The 24,663-nt window shown below is 54.5% G+C and overlaps 1 protein-coding gene across 9 annotated transcripts in view; it reads right to left on the bottom strand.

Annotated features, from left to right (window-relative positions):
- The window catches only part of GLI2 (GLI family zinc finger 2), a 252,502-nt gene that overhangs the window by 60,023 nt on the left and 167,816 nt on the right, over positions 1–24,663 (bottom strand). For all 9 annotated transcript variants that reach the window (XM_070507496.1, XM_070507498.1, XM_070507495.1 and 6 more), the window contains one exon: positions 1,412–1,517. In XM_070507496.1, coding sequence (XP_070363597.1) covers positions 1,412–1,517 — 106 coding nt within the window. The remainder of the gene's footprint in view (positions 1–1,411; positions 1,518–24,663) is intronic.

The raw sequence follows: 24,663 nt of genomic DNA, 5'->3' as shown, positions 1-24,663 counted from the left end.
GTGAAGGGCACACTGGAAATCTCCGTACTATTTTTGCAACTGTTTTTATATGTCTGAAATTTTTTCAAAGTTAAAGATATTTTTAAAAAGAAAATAAAAGTCCCAGATTTACTCTGTCTTGGAGGCAATGAGTACCCAGAAATAGGAGCCACCTGAGGGCTGGGACACCTTGTTAGTCACCTGCCTCCTGATCAGGCGTGGTACTTGGCTTTGCATACAGCGCGTGCTCGGCAAGTATGTCCTGACTTCATTCAAACAGGAGCTGGGAGAGCAGAGGGTTTGTCTTCAACAGGGGGATTGCGTGGGGAGGGGTCTCCACTCAGCAAACACTGATCGTGCACCTATTATGTGTCACCCATTGTCAATGCGGAAATGAGCCGGAAGCTCAGAGCCTGCTGGGCGGACGTGTGACAACAGATCATTCTGGCGTGCCAGTGCGGTGAGAATCCAGGAAGGGCCCACCCAGCGTGGGGGATCCCAGTGCCCCCAGGAGGAGGCGGCTCCTGCACTGAGGCTCAGAGGATCAGGAGCAGGTGGCCAGGAGGAGGAGGCATCCCAGGCAGCCTGGGCAGCAGGGGCTCAGGCACAGGCGCATGTGGTGGCCTGGACAGGTGAGGAGGCTGGGTCAAGAGGGGGCCAGCTGATCCTCCACAGTAGGTTCCCTCTGAGGCAGGTGTGGGCAGCAGTGGAGGTGTTGGGAGTGAGGCAAAGGTTTCGGCCTCTCTTCGAGAAGCAGAACAGATGGGGTAGCAAGGAGGTGAGCCTTTGACTGATAAAGACCGAGAAAAGTAACATCAGCCATGAGCTTCCAAGTCCAGATGAGAATGAAGAGAGGTGGGCTTTGGCACAGTGAGACAGCACTGGTGACACACCCCTTCTACCCAGGAGTGTGGCAGGCAGTAGGAAGAAGCCACAAAGTACAACTTTGAGCTTGCCCTTATCAGTACAGTGACCCTATAATTTACTATCCAAACTGGGACACTTGTGAGAGTGAAAGGGGCACTATGAATTATTATGCTGCGACAACATGTAACTAAGGTCACCGTACTGACATGGGACCTTTGGCCTGGAGACGACTCCCACTGCATGGGAGTAAAGGGCGGGTGAAGAGCTTCAAGGCACTTATGTGGCCACAGCAGGACAGCCTGCAGCCTCGGAGGTGGTGATATACAAGACGCTTCCTTCTTAGGTAACCAGAGAGGAGCTGGATGCTCGCATCCCAGCCACACATTCACTCATGGTCCCGTGTCAGTGCACTCGCGGGTGCAGAGGCGACTGTCCACTCGGGACGATGCAGATCAGGAACTCCAAAAGGAAAGACAGAGTCAGCAGAGGGGGCCGAGGCTGCCAGCCGGGCTCCCCAGTGGCAGGAGACAGCACGCCGGGGCGGCGGGCAGAGGGCAGAACTTACCCGTGCACGCCATGGACCGAGTGAGGCTCGTAATGGTACCTTCCTTCCTGGTGTCTCATGTCAATCGGTAAGGGAGCATGAAACGGTGGCAAGAGATGCTGCGGCACTGCGGAGGGGAGAAAAACAGGAGTTTAGAAACTTTCCCCTCCTTGGAAAAGCAATTTTCAAAGGACTTTAAAGCTCAATGAATTTCAGAGCAAGAGCAGTCAGGACAGGGGCCTCGCTGGTGCCCGGCTATCACACACCCACGAAGGGGGATGAATAAATAATCAAAGTCAGCCCCAGAATCCTACATCTTTCACATAAAAGATCCCCAACCGCGCTCTTGACAAAGACAAGCAGCTAAGCGCTCTTTGAACTCGGGGAGATTACAGGCTCGGCCACAAATCAGGGCTGACAGAGCCGACAGGCTTCTGCCCATCCCGGCCTTGGCGGCGTGTGGCTCCAGCAGCCCTGGGTTACGGCATGTGGACGCCGCTGCAGTTACACAAGCTGGAAATGTTTACCTAGAACCATCTGTGAAGCCAGGGCCCGCTCCCAGCTGCGGCCAGCCTCAGGAAGGCCAGATCCCACCGCGCTGCCTGCCCCGTCCTGTTGGTGGCATACAGAGGGCACCTACGTGGGTCTGTTAATTCTCCAGCTCTTAATATTAATTACTGACCCCAAGTGCACTGGCGGGGGCCTCTAAGATGCAAACACCGACAGGTGAGCATGGGTTTCCAGAGGTGAGTGAGCCTCCTGTCTGCACTTGGCCTGCCCTCAACAAATCAGCATAATTGTAGGATGCTCTTTGCTTATTAAAAAAAAACTCCTGGGTACCTTAGAGGCAAACATAATTATAGGCTTTAGGAAAACAAGGCTCTTTAAAAAGTAGTTAGACTGGGAAAAGGGCTAAGAAGTGGAGATTTCTCAGTCAACTCTCACTCAGGCTGACAGCCATGGGCCAGCGGGGATCAGCGTCGGGTCTGAATGGCTGAAGCGTCTAAAGAAATGGGGCTGGGTTCGTTTCATGTGAGCACAGGTCAGCTGAGCGCCAGGCCTACCGTCATAAACGCATATGAATAACGCTGCTGTTTCTGTGCAAACAGGTTCTGGTCTGTATTCTAAACACCATGAATTCTTTTTTTTATTGTGGTAAAATATAAGTAACATAAAATTTACCATTTTAACCATTTTTAAGCAAAGTTCAGTGGCTTAAGTACATTGTTATGCTACCGCCATCCATCCCCAGAACTCTCTTCATTTTCCCCAACTGAAACCCTGTACCCACTGAACACCAACTCCCCAGCCCTCCCCTCTCACCCCCGCAGCCACCATCCTACTTTCTGTCTCTATGAACATGACTGCTCTAGGAACCTCATATGAGTGGAATCATACAGTATTTGTCCTCTTGTGACTGGCTTATTTCATTTAGCATACTGTCCCCAAGCTTCATCCATTGTAGCCTGTGTCAGAATTTCCTTTTTCAAGGTTGAATAATATTCACTGTATGGATATATGACATTTTGGTTTTCCATTCATCTGCCACCGGACACTTGGGTTGAACGCTATGAATTCTTAACAGGAGGCTTTTCTCCTGACATTTTAACCTTAATTTTTACTTGTTCAATTTTATCTTCGTAATTCCACAATACTGGGAATGTCCATGGGGACTAGGAACAAAGCTAGCAAATTTTCTCACCCTGATCAAATCAACTTGCCAAACCCAGACTCAACAATTCTTGGGCTCAAAGGGGAATTGGCTGTGGGACACAACACACGTGTGCTGTCCCATTCCTCTGGTGGGGCCCTTCAGGAGACGGTGATTACTGGAGCAAGTGCCCTCACCCCTGAGGCCCGTGTCTTCTGAGGGGTGAGGCTGGGCCTGCAGCTGTGACTCTGGCAGCAGCAGAGGATGACCAGAAGCCTCTGGGAGTCAGAGACCCCGAGGGCAAATCTGCTATCACCAGTGTGTGGCTTTGAGCAGCCTCTTTATCTCTCCACATCCCCGTTTGTCCACCGGAAAATGGATCCCAATAACCACCTTCGTGGTTGCTACGAAGATAAAAAGTTCCCGTGGGAGGTGCTGAGCCCACGCCTACACACAGAGGAAGTGCTCCATAAGTCTCACTACTGACAATGACAATTATATGACGATAGTATTTGGAGCCCCACTGTCCGTAACCAAACTATGCATACACCATTTCCTAGCTGTGGGGCATGGGACAAGTTGCTCACCGCTCCCTGCAAACCCTGGGGAGGGGGAAAGGCCAGTGCTGGCCTGCTTGCACATGGGAGACAAAAAGGCCGCCCCTGAACCCCCAGGGGAGTCGGCAGGGAAGCAGTGTTCGTCTCCCCAGAGGGGCAGGAAAGGGGCTTTATGATTTTTTTTTAACGTGGCCAGGCAGACCCAGATTGCTGACAAAATTAACCTGGTTTGCTTTTGTGTATTTCTGAATGTTTCAGCACAACCGAAAGCCCCCTGAGGCAGCCAGGGTAGGTGTTACTGCACCCATTTCACAGATGAGGAAATGGAGGCCAAGGGTGATTTCAGCCCAAAGTCATGAGGCTGGAAAACGACAGAGCCAGGAGGAGAATCCAAGGCCCTGGACAGCTGGTTGTGGGCTTTTCCCTCTGCCCAGCCCAAATGAACACCCAGAGACACCTCCTGGGTGCAAGGGTGACCCCTGGGGTCCTCCCATCCCCACCTTGCTTCATACTGTATTTAACAAATGCACTCACAGTGCCGGGCCCTGTTCTAGGCGCTTGGCAAATATCAACTCCTGGGTCTTCACAGCAAGCCCAGGCTGCATTCACCCCAGAATTCCTGGTCTTCCCATTGACCATCCCCCAGCACAGTGGTGTGCTCCTTTTCCCTCCAAGGTTGCACATGCAGAGGTTGAAGGGGGTCCCCTAATGCAATCAGAGCTCAGACCCACCCGACCCCGACTTGGCCCCTGTCTCACCAGCTGTGAGCAGAGATGTTGCTCTGAGCAGGATTAACGCAATTTCATCCAGGTCTAAAGAACTATCAAATCTACAGGAATGAAGGGCTCACGGTAGTTTACCAGGCAAACATGAAACGGAGGTGGCTCTGACGCTGTGTGTGTGTGCGCGTGTGTTCACGTGCACATGCACCGCATGCTTTGGGGGAGGAGGAGCCTGGGGCTTCCAGGAAGAAGCATCAGGCCAGCCACCCACAGAGTCCTGCTGCAGCTGGGCCTGCTCCCTGCCTTTGGCCAGGTCCCTGGGGTGAAGGCTGTGGAGGTCACCAGGGGAAGTGGCTTTCTCTTCCCGCAGCCCTACTGCTCCCCAGACGGCTTACACCCACGGAATGAGCAGGCAGCAGGGGCTCTGGCCACATCCCCGCACCTCTCACCCTCACCCCTTTGGCATCCTCTAAAGGAGTCTGGGAACACATGTTAGCAGTTCCTCCCATCCAGGCGTTGATGTGTCAGGCAGCCAGCAGCTTGAGTGTGGCAGAGTCCCCGCCCGGGTCAGGGAGGGGAAGCGCGGCGGGCGCTCATCTTTACCGACAGCTGCGTCTCACGGGTATCTGCTTAGGACACCTCATTCAGTTTTACCATCAACCCTGTTCTTATCGCCATTTTTATCTCCACGTGGTCTGCCTCTACTTCTAGGAGAGCACGGACTAGGCAGTTTGTGACTGTGGTTTCATTCGCTCCCCCTCACTGGGAGCCCCATGTGGTTTCCCAGAGCCCAGCCCAGCACACAGCACACAGCAGGCCCTCAGCAAATACGGCCTCTGAGCACTTCTGTTCCAACATGGCAGCACCCAGTGTTGGCCCAGGATGAATGGACATGCCTCTGATCAGCTAGCAGGAGCAAGGAGTCTAATCTGGGGACCCAATGTCCAGATCCCTCTGCCCACTCTCTGAGAGGCGACCCAGTCCATTCACCCCAGTGGGGCTAAGTCTGGGCAGCGGTCACTGTAGGAACAGTCATTCTTTCATTCAGTCATTCATTTATCTGCCTTGTATCAGGTGCTTGCTATGTAGCAGGCACCGTCGTAGGTCCTGGGAGCAGCATAATGCAAACGCAGCCTGCACCACTGCCCTCATAGAGCCATAGAGCTTCCCTAAGGGAGAGCAGACAAGTGGCGAACAGACCAGCAAGTGCATTTATAACATAATGTCAGAAAGTGATGAAGCTAAGAAAGAAACCAAGTGAATAAGGGAGCAGGGAGGGGACTTGGACAATGCATGAGTAAGCCAGGGCTTTCTGGAGGAGAGGGTGTGCCAGGCCAGGGGAACAGCAGGTGCAAAGGCCCGGGGAGACCTCGGGTGGGGACCAAGGTGGAGAGACCTCGGCACTTCAGCAGGAAGGCAAATGTGGCTGAAGCACGGGATGGAGGTGGGGAGACAGGAGAAAGGGTCCTGTGAACCGGGAGGGCTGTGCAAAGGATTTTGGGGTCTTTTCTCTGGGAGATTTGTGAAGCCCCTGAGGGCTCCTGAGCAGACATCACATGCTGTGATGAAACTTTTCAAAAGGCCACACGAGTACACTCAGGTTGTGTCGGGCAGGGGTGTGCATTGGCCAGGAGCCCCAGACTGGCCCTGCCACTAGGCAGCCCTGGCACTTTGGGGAAATGATGTCCCCTCTCTGGGTTTCTCATTAACCCTCTGTACAATGGGGATTAGATGAGCTCTACGTTCCTTCCCAGCAGGACTATCCCGCTGCTTGTGAATGGCCACTCGCTCTCCCAGGAAAGAGACACACTTTCCCCAGCCAGTGACACACTGAGGTTTGAGGAGGGATCCCCGAGCAGCTCACAGAAGGGATTCTGTCTGGGCACAGGCACAGTTTCATCGTTATGGCTGTCAACTTAAAAAGCAAATTTGCCTGTTATTTTATCCTCAAAACAAGTTTATTAGGGAATAGCCAAAAGAATTGCAATTTGGGATATGCACACTACGGCAAACCATGGGCAACTCCAGAAAACAAAGGAGAGGGGCTGCTTTTATTCAGAAGGAGTAGGGTGGGGCTGTTCCAAACAAAGGCCTACTGGGGGAAAGTAATAAGTTAGGGTGGCAATGGCTTCTCATTGGCTGAGCTGCAGAGTTTCTCATTGGTTGAGCTGCAGAGTTTCTCATTGGCTGAGCTGCGGTGTTTCTCATTGGCTGAGCTGCGGTTTCTCATTGGCTGAGCTGCAGTGTTTCTCATTGGCTGAGCTGCGGTGTTTCTCATTGGCTGAGCTGCGGTGTTTCTCATTGGCTGAGCTGCAGTGTTTCTCATTGGTTGAGCTGCAGTGTTTCTCATTGGCTGAGCTGCGGTGTTTCTCATTGGCTGAGCTGCGGTTTCTCATTGGCTGAGCTGCAGTGTTTCTCATTGGCTGAGCTGCAGTGTTTCTCATTGGCTGAGCTGCGGTGTTTCTCATTGGCTGAACTGTAGTGTTTCTCATTGGCCGAGCTGCGGTGTTTCTCATTAGCTGGGCTGTTGCTGGGTGGGGAGAGAAATCTTCCTTATGTAGTAAAGCAGTTTTAGGTCTTCTAAGATGCAAGTGTCTGTCACTTCCTGCTTGGTGTACTTGATGATGTGTGATGGGGTGTCATACCCTATATATATATATATATATATATATATATATATAGGGCTCCCCCTATAGGCCTTTCTGACTCCTATTTAGTTAAGGTTTCTTTTATTAATTTCCACATGGCCTATTTGTACAACTCACTGATCCAGTGGCCCCTCTAAATCCACACAGCCCACCAGCCCCAGGCCCAGTCACCTGAGCCTACTTGTAGGACATCAGCCCCTACCCCCCCAAACTGTCTCTGGACCAACTTTGCACCCCAGGTAAACTGAGGGATGAAGGTTGCGCCTGGCTCATCTGAGGTCTCCGGACCTGTGCAGAGCAGCACGGGTGGTACCCACACACCCCCGATGGAAACATTCCGAGATGTATGCTTTGCTCAGAGCCTCTTGGCCGGGTCGAGGGAGGGGGAAATTCCACTGTGGACTCCTGCAAGAATCAGTCCGTCTAGAGCCGTCAGCAGTACCCGAGGAACACGAAGAGAAACATCAAGAACAAGAGCTGCTGTCAAGGGACACACCGAATGAGATCCTTCCACACATTGTTTTCATTGTGGGCTCTTTTTTTAAGTTAAATAAAAATCCAAACTAAATCATGTCCTTCCGGCAGAGGGAGAAAACACACACACACCATATGCCATTTCAAAGAAATGGCTCTCTTTTCAAGTTTCTGAGGAAGAAACTCTGAGATTGGAATTTTCTATGGATCACCCCCCACCCCCGAAAAAAATGCACATTTGCTTTTGATCCCACACAGAAACCCCAACAGGCTGAGAAGCTGAGGATGGTGCATGATGGCTTTTTTGTTGTTGTTAAACTCCAGAATTTCTCTGCTAAGGTTTAAAAGCCAAATGCTCCTTGGCTGGTGGTCCTAGGGTGAGGGGACATTTGCATCGGCCGTGTCCTTGCTGTGGGAGTGAGCAGGGCCCTGGAGAGGTGGCGAGAAGGGCTGGCCCCTGGAAGCCGTCTCTAGTTAATGCCCTGGTAATAACAACTCCAGTGAATCAGTGTGGGAGAGGATGGGGCAGGGGTCAGCAGAGAGTTCGGACAAAGAATCGGGAAAACTGGGTCATCAAAACATGACCGGGCAGCCTCATCAGCACCGGAGGAATTCTCCTTGGATGAAGTCATGTGTTGCTACAACTCGGAGGTGCTGCCCTGAGGACTAGGTTCAGAGAGAGCCCGAGAGGCTGGCCCACGGCTGGAGGGGCATGCAAGGTGGAAGCAACCATCCCCCAGGAGACACTGGACGTGATGGGGGTGCCTAGCCCTCTGGGCTGTCCTGTCCCTAGAGATTAGCATGGTCTCCAGACACTGTGATCATTCCCATCAACACTGCAGGAGGGAATTAGCTTGGAGCACGTGAGTGTACTCTGGGCCTGGGACCAGGGAAGAGTAGGGCTTCCTCGAGAAGAGCTGCCTTGCCCTGGCACCGGCCGAAGGAAGGTGCAGGCAGCTATCTCTGGAAGGAGGCCTGGTTCTGGCATGATACGGGTGTGAGTTACGATGAGGCACCAACCCATCTCAGTGCAGCCCGTGGGGCCTGGGAGGGAGGTCGGGGCCAGGGCAGGACATGGATCCCCATCCTGCTTGGGCAGCTGGCCCGTGCCCTGGGGTCACCGCACAGGAGGCTGGTGCCGTGGCTGCATCACGGACACTTGATGGGCTCCAGGTGGTCTCTGGTACGCTGAAATGGAGGCATTCCAATTTGGTACAGCTCTGGGGGACCAGGAAAGAGCTTCTTGGCCCCAGTTTCTCTCGCACTAGGAGGGGCTCTGCTTGGGATTCCCTGTTAATGCTACTTGATCGTATTCCTTTCCCCTATGATTCCTTGCATCCTAAGTAATATCCAGCGTAACTGTTTCATTATTTTTCTTAAAAGCAAACAGATCTTGGGAAAGTCATGGAAGCAAATTTACATGGAAGTGCAGATGACTTACCAGGTCACTTTCCCTCAGCAGAAGGATCCAGGCAGCAAGACATCTGGATCTTTGGAGAAGGAAGGTGCCAGTGTGGAGGGGAGAAGACACGGCAGCCAGGCAGGCTTGAAGTCAAGCATGGTGAACTTTACAGCTGGATTGAAATTTGCCTTGCTCCTGGGCTGCACAACAGACACATGACAGTCCTAAGGGGGACAACCTGTCCCCCTGGTCTAAGGTGCTTGGAATAGGAGTAGGAAGCATGTGAGCCATAAACCCAGACACACCTGGGTGTGAACCCCAGTTTTGTCATTTGCCAGCAAGTGACAAGAGCTCTGAGCTTCAGTGTCTTCATCTATAAAATACCAAGGACACCAGAGTGGACTATGGTGCAGCAGATTTGCAGTGTCTGCACAGAGCAGGAACTCAGTCAGTGTGGTTCCCTTCCCACTGCGGTGAACCTCGGGGCAGACATGAACAAGGGGCCCAGTGCTACGGCCATGACGGGGCCCTCTCCCTCATCCCTGGTGTAAGGGACACCGAGATGCATCAGACAGGAACTCAGATGTGGCATCCCCCGCCACATGTGCACTCCATGCAGACTTGGTGCTCCCTGACTCGCTGTGTCACAGAGCGGGGACGGGCAGAGATGACAGGTCACGGCCTCTGGGCTTTGCAGGAAAGGTCCTCTACAAATTAGTCCCTGCTGGCCAACCCCTATTCCTGCATGGCCCATCCACAGGAGGCCCAGGGCAGCTACTCTGAACTCCACTGTTCTTTCGCTGGTGTCTGTGCCTGCATCAGCCAGGACAAAACGAACAGGTAAGGGGACTCACAGGTGGCCTGGTGAACATCGTTACGAATTTTGTTCAAAAGATGGGTTTAATAAAAACTGCATCCCCTCCTCGTCTGCCTTCAGCCACATCCCCCTGTGCTGCAGCAGTAACTCAGCTCCCAGAAAGTCAGAGGCAAAAGAGGCCCGAGGCAGAAGAGCACGTGACTGGGTCGCAGGTGGGGGACACCTCCCATGTGCTGAAGGGCAGTGGTTCAGAGGATGGTATCCCTTTTATGATGCAATTTCCTTAAACTGAACCCAGCTCTCCCCTCTGAGAAGTGAGGGGGGATCGATGGCCCAGACAAGTGCACCTCTGGGGAGGACCCTCCCACCCCAATAGAGAGAGAGATTGGTGCTCTCAATTCCACTCTGAAGGCCTCATGTGGTCAACTAAACCATGAGGGAATGGGAATGGGATGTGAAGAGGCTTTGTACACTGAAAAACGTTAATCGTGCAGGGAAGGGATGGCGATGGCACCTTGATGTTGTGCCCGGATGAACCCTGAAGATCAGCCAGCCCTTCAGCTGTGATGGACACTGGTCATTGTCTGCACGGCTAAGGTTGTGTTGCAGCCGTTGCAGCTGGGCTCGTCATGAATCCCACAGTGCGTGACTCTTCCCGCTCTCTGATCCTATGGAGATCCCAGGCCTGCTCCTCAGGGAAGGCAGAGCTAAAGGCTTCCCAGAAGATACCAGAAATGACGGCGCCAGCTCAGAGAGACCAGATGCTCCTCCTTCAGCTGCACAGGTCTGACCTAGGGACGTGATGTAGTTAGACACGTGGCCCCTCTAACATGGCCTTGATCTGCACAGGCTGTGGGCTCCACCAGGCCCAGCACCTTGGCTTTCTCCAGAATCCACAGTGGGACTGCCCATCACCCAGGGCAGGGCTCTCAAACCCCTGCCCACCACAGCCCAAGGATGAAGTCACACCCATGGCCTGCTGGCCCACCTATGGCTTCCCCGACTCAGCAGATGTAGAAGGACCCTGCTCAAGTACTCTGGAGGCCCCAGAGAACAAGAGGCACAATTCGTGCCCCCAGGAAGTGCACTAGGGGCACCTCTGTGGAGGCCGCCTGCAAAGCTGGAGCGCCTGACCCTACGTGACTCAGCGGGGTCCATGCAACACAGCCTGCCAGGACGGCCTCAGAGTCAGGGAAGAGAGATTTCTGGGGCCCAGGGCAGCCAGGAAGGCTCCCTGGAAGAGGCGATTTTGGAGCTGGGTGCTGAATGGGCCAGGACTTGGAGCACTGGAAGAAATGGGGAGGATGACAGGTTCTTCAGTCTCAGAGGCAGTGTGGACAGAGTCCAGAGGACTCAACTGTGCCCTGGAATGGAGCCGTGCAGTGTGAATCCTGGCCCAAGCCATGTGGCCTCTCCTGTACATGCAGGATTAGGAAAACCTCTTCCCAGGGATTAAATGCTGTGCTACACGTAAGAGGCACACGACGGAGCACCTACCAGGCACTAACATCAGCGCTCCTCAGACCCAAGAATTACCTGCAGGCTTGGTTAAAATACCACTGGACCCCATCCTCAGAGTTCTGGCTTCAGTGGGCCTGGGACAGGCCTGAGAATCTGCATTTATAACAAGTGACCAGGTGGTGCTGACAAGGCTTGTCAGGAACCTGACTGGCAGAACTGCGGCCCTATCGTACCCATTTTACGTTTCTAGCACCTGCTGTTGCACCAGAGCTCCTGCTGGCACTGGTCAGTGAGAAGAGATTACTTTGCACATCCATGCCTACTATCCATCATGCTAGCTGGAGAGTGTTTGGAGTTAGAGAAACTCAACACAGCTGATGAGAGAGACAGCCCTGGGTGTGACATTCATATCCTGGTGACACTGTCCCATTTACCATGGCTTCTGACGAGCAGCGACAAATGGCCTGAGCCTCATGAAGAATGGGGGCTCTGAAGGGACCCAGAAGAGGGTGCTTTTCCACGTGGCCAGCTCGAAGGCGCATGCCAGGGCCGGGAGAAGCCGCAGGAGTCGGCACGTGTCCATTCCTCCCTCTGCTTGTGGTGGCCTCAGTCCACTCTGAGACTTGGACAGTGTCAAAGGTCAACCCTTCAGACTTGTATACTCAGACGGCCAAGTCCTCTCCCAGCAGGACAAAGTAACAGTCAAAGCCTCAGAGCCAGGAGGCGTGAAAGTACAGAAGAGTCCAGGAGAGCCTCCTCCCCAGTGGCCAGGCAGGTCGGCCTCCAGGCCTTATGCAAATAGCGCTATTATTCCCCGTAATAAGCCCCAAGACAGGCTGCTTCCAGAGGCCCCTCCTGATGCCCAGGCACCACCCACAGGAAGCACTTAATAAGAATAATAATATCCTGAATGGCACTCCACAGCATGCAATTAAAAAAGCGTTTCTGTCTCACTTGTGGGAGAAAAAAAGAGGGGGGAAATTAAAATCAGACAGGAAATTCCAACACCACAAGCTGGCTGGTGTCCGGCGGCTGAGGCCCAGGCCGCTCGCGTTGTCAGACCTGCCCCCACACGGAGCTTGGCAGGACCAGGGCCTCAGCTGGGCCCGCCAGCGCACACCGCCCACCCCAGAGCGGCAGGCTGCCCTTTCCAAGAAGGTGTTGCTTGACAAAATAGCTGCTGGAAACAGAGAGAGAGAGAGAACTGGGCTGGGGCCAGGACAAGTCAGTCCATGTGGAGGCAGGGCCCTGAGGCTGGTCTTGGGGGGCAGGGGGCAGGGATGCAGAGAGAAGTGCATACTCTAGGGGCCAGCAGTGTGCGTGAGCCAACGCCATCAGGAGAGGCCAGACTCGAGTGCCACATGGCCCTTGCCGCATGGATACCAGGGCAGACCTGGGATCTGTCCACTCTGCTATGGACTGAATATTTACGTCCCCTCAAATTCACATGTTGAGACCCTAATGCCTGATGTGATGGTATCAGGAGGTGGGGCCTGTGGGAGGTGCTCAGGTCATGAGGGTGGAGCCCTCGTGAATGAATTAATGCCCTTATAAAAGGGACCCAGAGAACTCCCTCACCCCTTCTACCACATGAGGTCACAGTGAGAAGAGAGCCATCTATAAACCAGGAAGGGGGCCCTCGCCAGACACCAGACCTGCTGGTGCCTTGATCTTGGACTTTCCAGCCCCAGAACTGTGAGAAATCAACGTCTGTTTAAGGCCTCAGTCTTCGGCATTTTTGCTAAAGCAGCCTGTGCTGATACCCTCAGATGGTAGTGGTAAAGATAAGGGGAACAGGCCACAGGAGGCAGATGGACCTGGGCCAAAGGCCATGGGGTCATTGTGGATGGCACTGAGGCTGCAGCCAACACCATGGCCAAGTCTGTACCCCCTGCTGATTCACTTATACTTCCTGTGCCTCAGTTTCCCCATCTGTAAAATGAGGGTAGTGACAGGACCCACATCAGAGGGATACTGTGAAGTGGAAATGAACTAGCACGTGCCCAGAGTCTGTGCAGGGCCAGGCACACAGCAGACCCCTGGATGTGTGGCCACCTCTGTGGGCCTCTCTGTTGGGCTCCTGCCCCTTTAGCAAGGGGTGGGAGATTGGGGGAGCGCTCCTGAAGAGATCCCTGCTGTCAAAGGGAATTGGACGGGGGGGCCCACCTGTCGGGGTAGATGCGTGGGGTCCCACAGTAGAGAATCTTAGGACCAAAAGAAACCTCAGACAAGGTCAAATCTGATTAAGTTTGAAAACTGTGTTTGCCACAGAATCTACTCCAAAGAAAGCCGTATGCAGGACCCCAAAATCTACAACAGATTTGAGGCCCACAGGACTGTGGCTCCAAAGGTCCCCGTGCAGACCTCCGAAGGACCTTGTCAAAAGCACAAATGTAGTGCAGGGCCCTGGAGAAGAGAGTGACCAGAAAGCCAGTGCCTGTTTCCCAGAGTTCCTTGCACCTGTTACAGAGGCCAGGCTGGCACGGACGCAGGCTCTCCAGTGTGGACCCAGCACTACCCAGGTTTGCCCCGCACGGGCATTCCCCCAAGTGAGACAGTCACCTGCCACTTTGCACCAGCAACCTCATCAGCTGGCAGCTTCAGTGCGGTCCTGTGACTGCAGAAAGCTGTCACCTGCCACTGTGCTTCCTTCACCAGCATCTGCCGCTCCCCTGCAGAGTGCTAGCAAGAGGTGTCCCCAATCTGGGGCCTCGGTCCTGCCTCATGCCCTCCAGAGAGTGCTGAGAGGGCCTGCTGTCACTCTGTTCTGTTTGAAGGGGGCCAGGGTGCTCGGTCCCCACTGGGTACCGGTGATGGTTTCCTGGCTGGTGAAGGCACCCCTTACTCCAGGGTGCACTGTGGGGCAGAGCCAGCCAAAGCCAGTCCACGAGATCCAAAGCTGGGCAGAGGACTCTGCCGTGAGCACAGCCTCCAAGCGCCTCTGAGCACGGCGCCCACGTTCATTGACTTTCCTGTGACGGACAGCTGACTACAGAACGCTCTTCCTTCCCTCACTGAGGCAGATGTCTTAAGGACCACTTCTCAGGAGCCCCTTGTCAGCCTGGTCTCAGTGATTATATGTTACTCAAAGGGATGATTTTCTTGAAAACATTCTCTATGTAAAACTAGTCTCTTCTCTAAGTGCCCACTTATCAAATGCAGGCCTGGCCGACAGACATACAATGCGGGACACATAAGTTATTCTAAATTTTCAAGTAGCCACATGAAAAAAAAACAAAAAGAGGTAATAATTTTAATAACGCCATTTCATTGACTCAGTATATCAAAAATATGATCATTTCAACATATCATCAATATAAAAATTACTAACAAGATGTTTTAGCTTCTTTTATTTGTGCCAAGTCTTTAAAATTGGTTGTGTAGTTCATATTTTCAGCACATCTCTCGTTGAAGAAGCTACATTGGCTAGTGGCTGCCTTATTAAACAGCAGAGGCCTGACCAGCGATCATCACTGAACTTGGCCTGTTTATGGAATTCTAGGCTACGTTAATAAAAGTGTCATCAGGGGCCAGCCCCATGGCATAGTGGTTAAGTTCGCGTGTTCCACTTCAGCAACCTGGGATTCGCCAATTTGGATCCTGGGTGCGGACCTACACACTGCTCATTAAAAGAAAACCATGCTGTGGTGGCATCCCATATAACAAAGTAGAGGACGACTGGCACGGATGTTAGCTCAGGGCCAATCTTCCTTAAAAAAAAAAAAAAAAACAGGGTCTCATAGATACATAAAATATGGTGATGAGAGAGTCCTCCTCAACCTCACTCCTTCCTCACTTCTGGACCTTAGCTCCCTGAAAACGTCTATTTGGTCACTTAATTTAACCAATTAACAAATAGTTATGCTTTCTTCCCTCCTTTCTCGCCTTGCTTCCTTCCATTTAACTCACAAGGGCTCCCAGGGTCCTGGGGAGTGTTACATGAGATTCTGTGAGTGAAGCCTGTGCCCTGCCCACGGGAGTGAGTCAGCGTTGTGCCCCCCGCCCCCACCATCCTTCCACAGCCTTGACCCGGTCAGGGCCGAGCAGAGCACGTCAGCAGCATGGCTCTGCACCCTGCCCTGGACCGCTGCCCACAGCCTTCCTCACAAGCTCGGGGTGTTCCCAAACAAAGCAGTAGGCGTGTGGACTCCTGAGGCCTGCTGACAAATAAGAGGGTCCCCAGAAAGCAAAGTGCAGGCAGGGGGTCACGCAGGGCAGGGCCATGGGGAGACCCTGGCCAAGCTATGTGACACTTCTGGAAGCCTGGCTCCCTGGGCACTGGCTCCAGGTACTTGTGGACCCAAGTGACTGAACTATGCTTCCAGCACATGCCATTCCCACCACCCCTCCCCACACTCCAGCTCACGACCTCCCACTGATGCTGGTGGAAACAGTGGTCCCCTTAACTGGGGACTCAGGAGGTCACCGCAGGCCTGAAGGCCAGTCCACAGAACCCCTGAGAAAGGCCATCACCCCTATTTCACTGGTGGAGAAACAGACACAGAAAACACTGCCTCATGGCCCATCCTGCTGGCCCAGAATCTTGTTTCCTAGAATAAAACTGCATAAGAGTGGTAAGAGAGAAGGAAAAAACTCCAAAGGCTTCCTAGACATCAAAACAACCTCTTGCAAAACAATATTTTGATGAGCTAAGTGTGTGAATTAAAAGCAGACGGAATCTACTTCCTTTAAAGTAAACAGGGTTTCAGATCCAGGGACACGCTCTCACACACAATGTGTTTCACGGCCGGAGAAAGCAGAGCTGCCCTTCCACAACCCCGAGAGCCTGGCTCATTTGTCCCACACAGGGTTCTGTGGGCAACAGCCCTGCTCTGTGGGTCCAGTTCCACCCCAGCAAAGGGGACCAAGAGGAGGGGTCAGACTGCTCATCTGACAGCCACCAGGTCCTGCCGTTGCCTGCAGAGTGGGGTGCAAAGCCCAGCCTAGCCCTAGCCCTCTCCTGATCGTGCCCCACAGACTGCCCACAGGACCAGACAGTCAGTCTCACAGACCCCAGAAAGATCCCAGCCTGCTACCAGGGCTTACCCTGCCTGGAAAGTCCCTCCCACCACGCCCATCTCCTCATCATGCCAACTCACAGTGCCCTCAACAAGGCCAGTTCACACGTGCCCCACTCTGGGACACTTCCAAAGCCTTTCTCCTGCCCCCACTCCAAATCAGGCAAAAGAAGCACCCTCTGCGCCATTTGGTCAAGCCAGAGTCCAGGGCCTGGCATCAAGGGAGAGAGGAATAGGGGCCAAGCGAGTGAGTGAGTGAATGAGTGGGTGACCCTTCCCACCACTGGAAAAGAGACTTAAGGGGAACGAAGGTGGCCAGTAGCCGCTGACATTCTGTACAGATTAATTTAGGATCTAGGAGAGAAAGCCCTGCTGCACAGAATAGTAGCAGACAGAACAGTAGGAGACAGGGTAGTAGCATATAGAGCAGTAGCAGACAGTGTAGCAGTGAACAGAGCAGTGACAGACAGAGCAGTAGTACAGAGCAGTAGTGGACAGAGTAGGAGTGGACAGAGCAGTGATACAGCAGAAGTACAGAGCAGTAGCAGACAGAGCAGCAGCAGACAGAGCAGCAGACAGAGCAGCAGCAGACAGAGCAGCAGACAGAGCAGCAGCAGACAGAGCAGCAGACAGAGCAGCAGTAGATGGAGCAGCAGCAGACAGAGCAGCAGTAGACAGAGCAGCAGTAGACAGAGCAGCAGACAGAGCAGCAGCAGACAGAGCAGCAGCAGACAGAGCAGCAGACAGAGCAGCAGCAGACAGAGCAGCAGACAGAGCAGTAGTAGACAGATCTTCAGTAGACGGAGCAGCAGCAGACAGAGCAGCAGCAGACAGAGCAGCAGCAGACGGAGCAGCAGTAGATGGAACAGGAGCAGTAGTAGACAGAGCAGCAGACAGATCTTCAGTAGACAGAGCAGCAGCAGACGGAGCAGTAGACAGAGCAGGAGCAGACAGAGCAGTAGACAGAGCAGCAGCAGACAGAGCAGCAGCAGACACAGCAGCAGTAGACAGAGCAGCAGACAGAGCAGCAGACAGAGCAGCAGTAGATGGAGCAGCAGCAGACAGAGCAGCAGCAGACAGAGCAGCAGACAGAGCAGCAGACAAAGCAGCAGACAGAGCAGCAGCAGACAGAGCAGCAGACAGAGCAATAGTAGACAGATCTTCAGTAGACGGAGCAGCAGCAGACGGAGCAGCAGCAGACGGAGCAGCAGTAGATGCAGCAGGAGCAGTAGTAGACAGAGCAGCAGACAGATCTTCAGTAGACAGAGCAGCAGCAGACGGAGCAGCAGTAGACAGATCTTCAGTAGACAGAGCAACAGCAGACAGAGCAGTAGACAGAGCAGGAGCAGACAGAGCAGTAGACAGAGCAGCAGCAGACAGAGCAGCAGCAGACGGAGCAGCAGTAGACAGATCTTCAGTAGACAGAGCAGCAGCAGACAGAGCAGTAGACAGAGCAGCAGCAGACAGAGCAGTAGACAGAGCAGCAGTGAACAGAGCAGCACACAGAGCAGCAGCACACAGAGCAGCAGCACACAGAGCAGCAGCACACAGAGCAGTAGACAGAGCAGCACACAGAGCAGCAGCACACAGAGCAGCAGTAGACAGAGCAGTCAGTTCTACGAGTACTCACTCTACTGCTGGGACCCTCCTCAGAAACGAACGCAGAAGTGGCTCTAACTGCGAGTGCACAGGCTTCCTACCTGCGGGAGCTTTCCTGAGCGGGTGACCTTGTCTTCCGATTTAATCCTCCCAGGACTTGAGGAATGTATTATTATTATCCTCCACATTTTACAGATGAGGAAACTGAGGCACAGAGCAGTTCAGTAACCTGGCGGAGTCAGTCAGTGTTCCAGCAGGCCTCACGGCCATCCCTGGAAATTCCAGATACGTTCTCACAGGCGGGACAGGGCAGTGAGAGCTCTGCTGGGACCATGAAGAGGGACCGTGAGGCCCAGGAGGAGGCCCAGTGCCCTGTCCCGGGTGCCCAGCTCCCCCTCGGGGCAGCCTGGGCGGGGGCTTCGTGTGATCAGAGCCACAGGTGTGCGGTGGACGAGGGGGAAGCACCGTGCCCTGCTAAGGAGGGGTCCAACTGAAGGACACCGGGCTGGATTCTGTTTGTGGCCTTTCCAGAAAGGAATGCAACCCCTCAAAACAGAAGGGGTACTTCCCACAGCAGCTTCTAAGTGCTGCCCGGGATCCAGCAAAGTTGGAGGCAAGTCTGGGAAGGACCCGCGGGAGGGGGTTATCTGTTTTCCCCAGCTGTGTTCCTGGTGCCTGCTAATAACCCCCATGGATCATTCTGCCTGGCTTGCAAAACGTGCTGACTGGCGTTAAAAATGGGCCCCTTTCCCGCCCGTGGCTCGGCACACCCGCAGCACATGCGGGATGCTCATTGTTAGCATGCTGCTGGTGTAATTAGGGTGGCGAGGATGGCAAAGGGCCCAGCCCGGGTCCCCAAGAGCGATTGCAGTTCAGAAAAAGCACCCACCTGGTTCTGTGCTGATTAATGAGGGGCCCCACTAATAGCCCTGCTTAACACAGGAGTTTGTCAAGATTAAGTAATTGCCTTAAACAAAAAGTGTATTATCTTTAAGGCCCCGCTGACGAATGACTGGTGCTGGGGAAGGGGGTGATGGATGTCTGTGACTCCCTGCCTCCACCCCTCCCCCCTCTGCATAAATTAAAACGAAGCCTTTGATTAGGACGAGAAGCCCTGGCAAACGACGCCAAGGGACCGGGTGGCTGAGGGCCCTGCCATCACCCCTCCTTCAGGCCTGCTGGCCACTAGGAGACCCCAATTGCTTGCTAGCATTACACACTTCTGGGATGAGTGGAGGCCCCACTGGCAGGGGTGGACCAGATGCCCCAGGGGGATCAAGGTTGGGACAGGACAGCGGGAAGGAGGAAACCACAGCGTAGGGAAATTGCAGATGCCATCAGTGGTCCTGAGGAGACCAGAGGGAAATGGGATGGACAGCCCACATATGGCTAGACTGGTACTTGTGCACCCCCTCAGCACACCCTCCTTGGAGAAGCTGTCGCTACCATTAAAGGCATAAGCATTTCATAAAGCTCTGCTGCCCACAGGGTTGTGGGACCTGCTGGGGGCCTGGCAGGAGCTGGGATCCGCATGTGAAAAACGGGTCTGAATGAGGTGGTAAGCACGACCTACCAGCACTCCTGCCATCAAGGGGGGTTTGTATTTTTATGCCTCTGAGCATTGGGTTCGCAGGTCTGGGGCCATGAAATCCATGTCCCTTCTCCTGGCCCCTTGAGTATTCCACACTCTTTCCCTCCAGAAGGTACTTTAGAAGAGACAATTCACGGAAACGGACAGAGCCACGCGCAGGGGGGATGGAACCGACAGGGGTGGGGCTGGTCAGGGACAGTGACCACTGGAAGGGCAGCTGGGGAGGGGATGCAGAGCTTAAAGCAGGGGGATGGTAGGGCCACATTTGAGAAGAGGCTGGCGGAGCCCAGCCAGTCTCCCCAAGTCTGGGAGGCACCTCCAGGTGGTCTCCCTGTGGGACCCTCATCACACCAAACCAGCCAAAAGATGGAGGATGTGTTTCTTCCCAAGAAGGAAGGACAATGATCACGCTGCAATCCTGTGGTTTCTTGTGACTCAGGGGACAGGCGCTGGGACCCTTGCAGTCACTGTGCTGGGGGTTGGATCTTCCACACAAACCATGGACAAGCGTGTACCCCAATTCCCCGTACTAGGTCAGAGATGCACTTTCAGGGCAAAGGGGGAGGGGAACTTTGGCACTGACCAGAACCCTCATCCACCTGCATCGTGCTTCTGCACACAGTCTGTCCCCCCAGCCATAAGCCACACAGGGCTCTACTCAGTGGTGGACGCCCCTTCCTTTCCAGCAAAATAAGATTCCCAAACCAAACCACCCACCCCGAATCCGCCTCCGGGCTGGAGCGACACCAGTCAGAGCCAGGAGCTGTTCCCATAACACTGGTTTCCCCCAAACCACAGCTTCGGGGCAGATGCTATGTGTGGCCAGTCGGAGGGGAGGGGCTGGAGCCAGGGGGCCGCAGCAGTGGCCAGATCTGGGTGGGGGAGGCTTCCCTCCCTGGAAGCGGAAATGGTGCCTTCTTCCACATCCCAGACGGCCCACAGGGTCCTGCCACCTCGCAGTCCTGAAATGTGCAGAGTCTTAGCCCAGGGCCCTGGCTTCTTTGCCCCACAGTGAACGATCTAGAGAGCACAAGCCTGCCGGGTGGAGCAGACCAAATGCTCCGGAGACAATGGCCCTGACGAGGTGTCCCCACAGAGCTGCCAACCAGAGGGAAGGCCCAACGTCGCTTCCTTGTTCCACCCAACTGCACATAGACCAGTCACCCTAAAACCCAGGTCCACGCTGCAAGTTCTTGCCGGTCCTGGGCTCCCACACTCAGCCCCACTCAGGCCGAAGTGGAGCAGGCGCTGAGTGGACAGACCGCCAGACCAGGGCTTGAAGGGCCGCCCTCCCCACCACCCGATGACGTCCCACTACAGACGACCCTGCTCACCCCACAGTACCATGGGGCAGGTTTAATGATCTACCGTGTGGGGTCCCACGTGAACATGAGGCCACGATGTGTGCCAGCCTTCTTAGAGCCAGCCCCCACCCCAAAAACATGAAAGAAGATTAGTAAATGCCCATGAGGTCACAACCTCCACGTCTGTATTGTTCACCATGGTTATAATATTATCTTTCCTAGTTCAGCGGCCCAGTGGGAAAAACTCAAGAGTCTCTATTGAATGACACGCGATGACAGAAACTGTTGTGAGCGCTTGTGCCAGGCATAATTCTGTGCACTTGATGTTTCCATTCATTTGCTCTTCACATCAACCGTATGTGCGGGGGCACTCTCACTACTTCCATTCTACAGATGGGGAAACTGAGGCTTGTGAGTAAGAGACTTCTCCAAGATCATACAACGAGTAACTGGCAAGGAGGATTTGAACCCTTGTCTGTGATTCTAGAGCCTGAGGCTTGACCACTTCCCACTCTGCCCATCCGTGACGGCTGCTTTCTTATTGCAGTAGGGCTGGCAGGAGAAATGCAGGAGCATAAGTCCCTGGCGGCAGAAAATGTACTCCCCACGGCTGTGTGTAAGTCAGCGCCGTGGGGTCTTCCCAACAGAGCCCACTTCTGCTCAGAGTCCTTGGGGGGTCCCCAGCTCCCAGTTCAGTCTCCTCCACCGTACAGGCCCCGGCTCTGCTCTGGAGATGCGGCGAGGGAAGCAGTCCAGCTCTCATCTCAAGGACCCCGAAGCCAGCAGGAGACACACAGGTCAACAGGTGACAGGTGAGCAGAGGAGCGGACCAAGAAGGCACAGAGATGAGAAACAGCGGGAGCGCTCTGCGTTGTCACAGTACCAACGGCAGGGCAGCAGTGAGGGCTGGGGCGTGCCACATCTTCTATGATGTTAAGCACACTAGAAGTTAGCTCACTGGTGGTGGAGAGACGCCAGGAGGTTTTACACACGGGAGTAATGGGGTCGGATTTGCATTTTACATCCAAGGGCAGGGAGGATGGGGTGTGTAGATGCTGCTGGAGGCAAGAGATGAATTAGGACGCAGTCTGACATTGCAGCAACTGGGTGAGTGACAGAGGCCTCCACCAGGGCAGTGGGGGCAGAGAGGGAACGGATCCTGACCAATGCAGGCTGCAGGGCATGGGGCTGAGCGAGTGCAGGGGTGAGGGAAGAGCGAGGCTGGCCTGGCCAAGCATCCTGGGTGGGCTGCTGATGTGGGGCTTAGGTGGATGGTGGTGTCCCCAACTATGAGAGGGGACACAGGAGAGAAAGGCTGTTTCGAGGGCCAGAAAATGGGTGGTTTCTGATGTGCTACATTTGAAATGCCTATGGAGCATCAGGTAGCCATGTCCAGGGACTAGTTGTAGAAATGAGGCCAGAGCTGGGGGACAGCTCTTGGGGTAGGCTATGATCTGGGAGACACTGGGTGATGGCTGGAACCGTGAGTGAGAAGGAGTTGTTCAAGGCGAGTGTAAAGAGTTGGGGGGAGCTGGAGCCGGATCCTGGGAAACAGGGCTTGGTCTGAGCTGCCTTTTGCTTACCCGGCCTCTCCAGTTTTTTGACATTCGACTATAGTCTGTGAGCTGCTGGCCTGGCCCACGAACTCAGATCTTGGGTGCTCTGCTCTGGATCCAGCCTGCCTGGCATCCACAGTAGGAGGAAGGCTGACCCCATCGTCTGCCCCAGCACCCCTGGGCTCAGTTCTGACTTGTCCAGTGAGCCTCATTACCCACACACAGGTGCAGGCGGGGAGAGGGGAACCGCTATGGAGATGTGCCCCCCGCCTCCCCTGGTCAGAGGTCAGGAGCCCCAGTCAAGCCCAAGTCCTTGAATTCCTTTTGGACACATAGCCCAGGACTCATCTGCTCCCACCGTGTGCTGGAGGAGGGCCCTGGCCTGGCTCTGAAGTGGACGTCACCACAGGAGGCCGGGCAGGCAGGTGGCCCACCCATGGTTAGCACAGGGTGCCCTCCGAGAGACCCACCAGCCCTTCTCTGATTGCACGCCTCCATCCAGGCCCCCAGGGGACTCAGTGGGCACTCAGAGCCCAGTGAAAGGCAGCGGGCAGGATGAGCCGGGTGTACAGAGTACCTGGATAGAAGCTTGGATGGGAACAGGGGGCGGTGCGGCCCACCCCCATCAGTCCCAGGTGACCTCGGGGAGGCAGCCCACACCTGATTCACGAGCACCCACTGTGTGTCCAGCTCTATGTTAGGTCTGGAGTGGAATAAAAGGAGCAGTAGAGGCCTGAGTATGCCTCGAAACCCCGCCTTCCTGATGAAGATCCCTCCAGATGCAGGCAGGAAACCATTCCTCAGCCTGAGTTGCGCCCCAGGCCCAGCCTGCCCCAGAGCAGCCATCAGGTGGCGGGCAGAGGCCTGCCTGGAGCCAGCCTGGGCCTCCAGCAGCCACCCAGCTCCCAAGCACAGTGAGAACTCATCCCAGGCTCCTGGTGTCCTGAGGAGAGGAGGGTTTTGTTTTCCTAATCCTGGCTCTTCCACTGACTAGCTGTGTGACCTTGGGCAAGTCACTTAACCTCTCTGAGCCTCAGCTGTCTCCTATGTAACTTCCTTCCCTCTCAGGATCATTGGGAGCAGTCAGTGAGATCGCACAAATGTAACCTCATGCCCTAGCTGGCTGTCAGCACACCTGCCCCACAGGTGAGCAGCCCTCTCACCCTCAAAGCAGCCTGGTTGAGGATCCTGCACTTTCCCCACCAGCAGCAGGCCAAGCTAAGCTTCCCCTCTTCTCCATCTCTCCCTTCCTCCTCCCCCCTCCTCTGCAGGAACTAAGAGCCCCCTTTTACAGCACAACATGCAGGCCCCGGGAGAGCCCAAGGCTGGCAGAAACGACTGCTAATACTTCCAGGCACATTTACTGAAACCTTTTGACACGGAGGATATTTTTATGAGATAAGTGCCCTGGGTCGGTATCAACTGGCAAGTTTCATTGCTCACATTTCAGTCCTGCAAAAAGCCTTTTTCAATCACTGTCCGTGGCAACGATAAACTTTAATGGCTGAGGGAAAGCCTGCAGCTCGGGTGCTGGCGGTCCCACCTCCCTGCCCCACACCGGCCGCCAAGCTCCCCTGCCCGAGGGCCAGAGGCCCAGACGGAGGGGCAGACAGAGGGGCTGCCGTCATCCCCCCTCCCAGCCTCCCGCTTCTCAACCTCAGGGGAACTGCAGACCCTGAGAGCATGTTAGAAACACCAGGGAATTAAAAATGCCAACACCCAGCCCAGCTCTGACCAACCGAGACAGAGTCTCTGGGGTGGGCTCCAGGACAGCAGCACTTCTAAAAGCTCCCCCGAGAATTCCAGTGGGCAGTGGGCATGGAGGACACTGTACCTCTCCCAGGAAGGCGAGTCCTGGGTCACAGTCTGTCCTCACCGCCAGGCCACTCCAGTGCTCGGGCACATTCACACGGTCATCCCGTCCCGCACCCAGGAGACGCCAGGCAGATGTGCTGCTCTCTACTTAATGGCGAGAGAACCAAAACCCAGAGGTCGCGAGGTCACACAGAGGGCGAGGAACTGGCATGCTCTCGGAGCCCAGGTCCCCACCCTTTCCATCTGAACAAGTCATGTTTGAAATGAGCATCCGAGTGGAAAGAGGGTCCAACCTGCCACACAGCAGGCAACGTTAGCGTTCAAGGGATAAAGAAGAACGAGTGAAACGACGAATGAACGAATGGCTTCTACCTCCAGGAATCTCATTCGACCACCTTGGTGTCCCAAGGTAAGGACAGTGCTTGGTGTTCCCGAAATGCTCACTTTCCAGAAGATCCCAGCATGTTCCAGAACTCAAGGCAGGCAGGGCCTCCATCCACCCTCCCAGTCACTCCTGGCATCACTTACAGAGCCATGCCCATTGCCCAAGGCTGTCCTCACGGCATGAACATGCTCCTGGGACTGAGAGGAGCTGAGGAGGACAGCTTCCTCCCCACCCCTGTATCATATTGAGTACCATGCTGGCCACACATCCCCC

Source organism: Equus asinus, chromosome 4, assembly GCF_041296235.1.
Source record: "Equus asinus isolate D_3611 breed Donkey chromosome 4, EquAss-T2T_v2, whole genome shotgun sequence".
Lineage (NCBI taxonomy): Eukaryota > Metazoa > Chordata > Mammalia > Perissodactyla > Equidae > Equus > Equus asinus.
The sequence above is the reverse complement of the archived record's forward strand: the minus strand, read 5'-3'. Positions and strand labels throughout refer to the sequence as shown.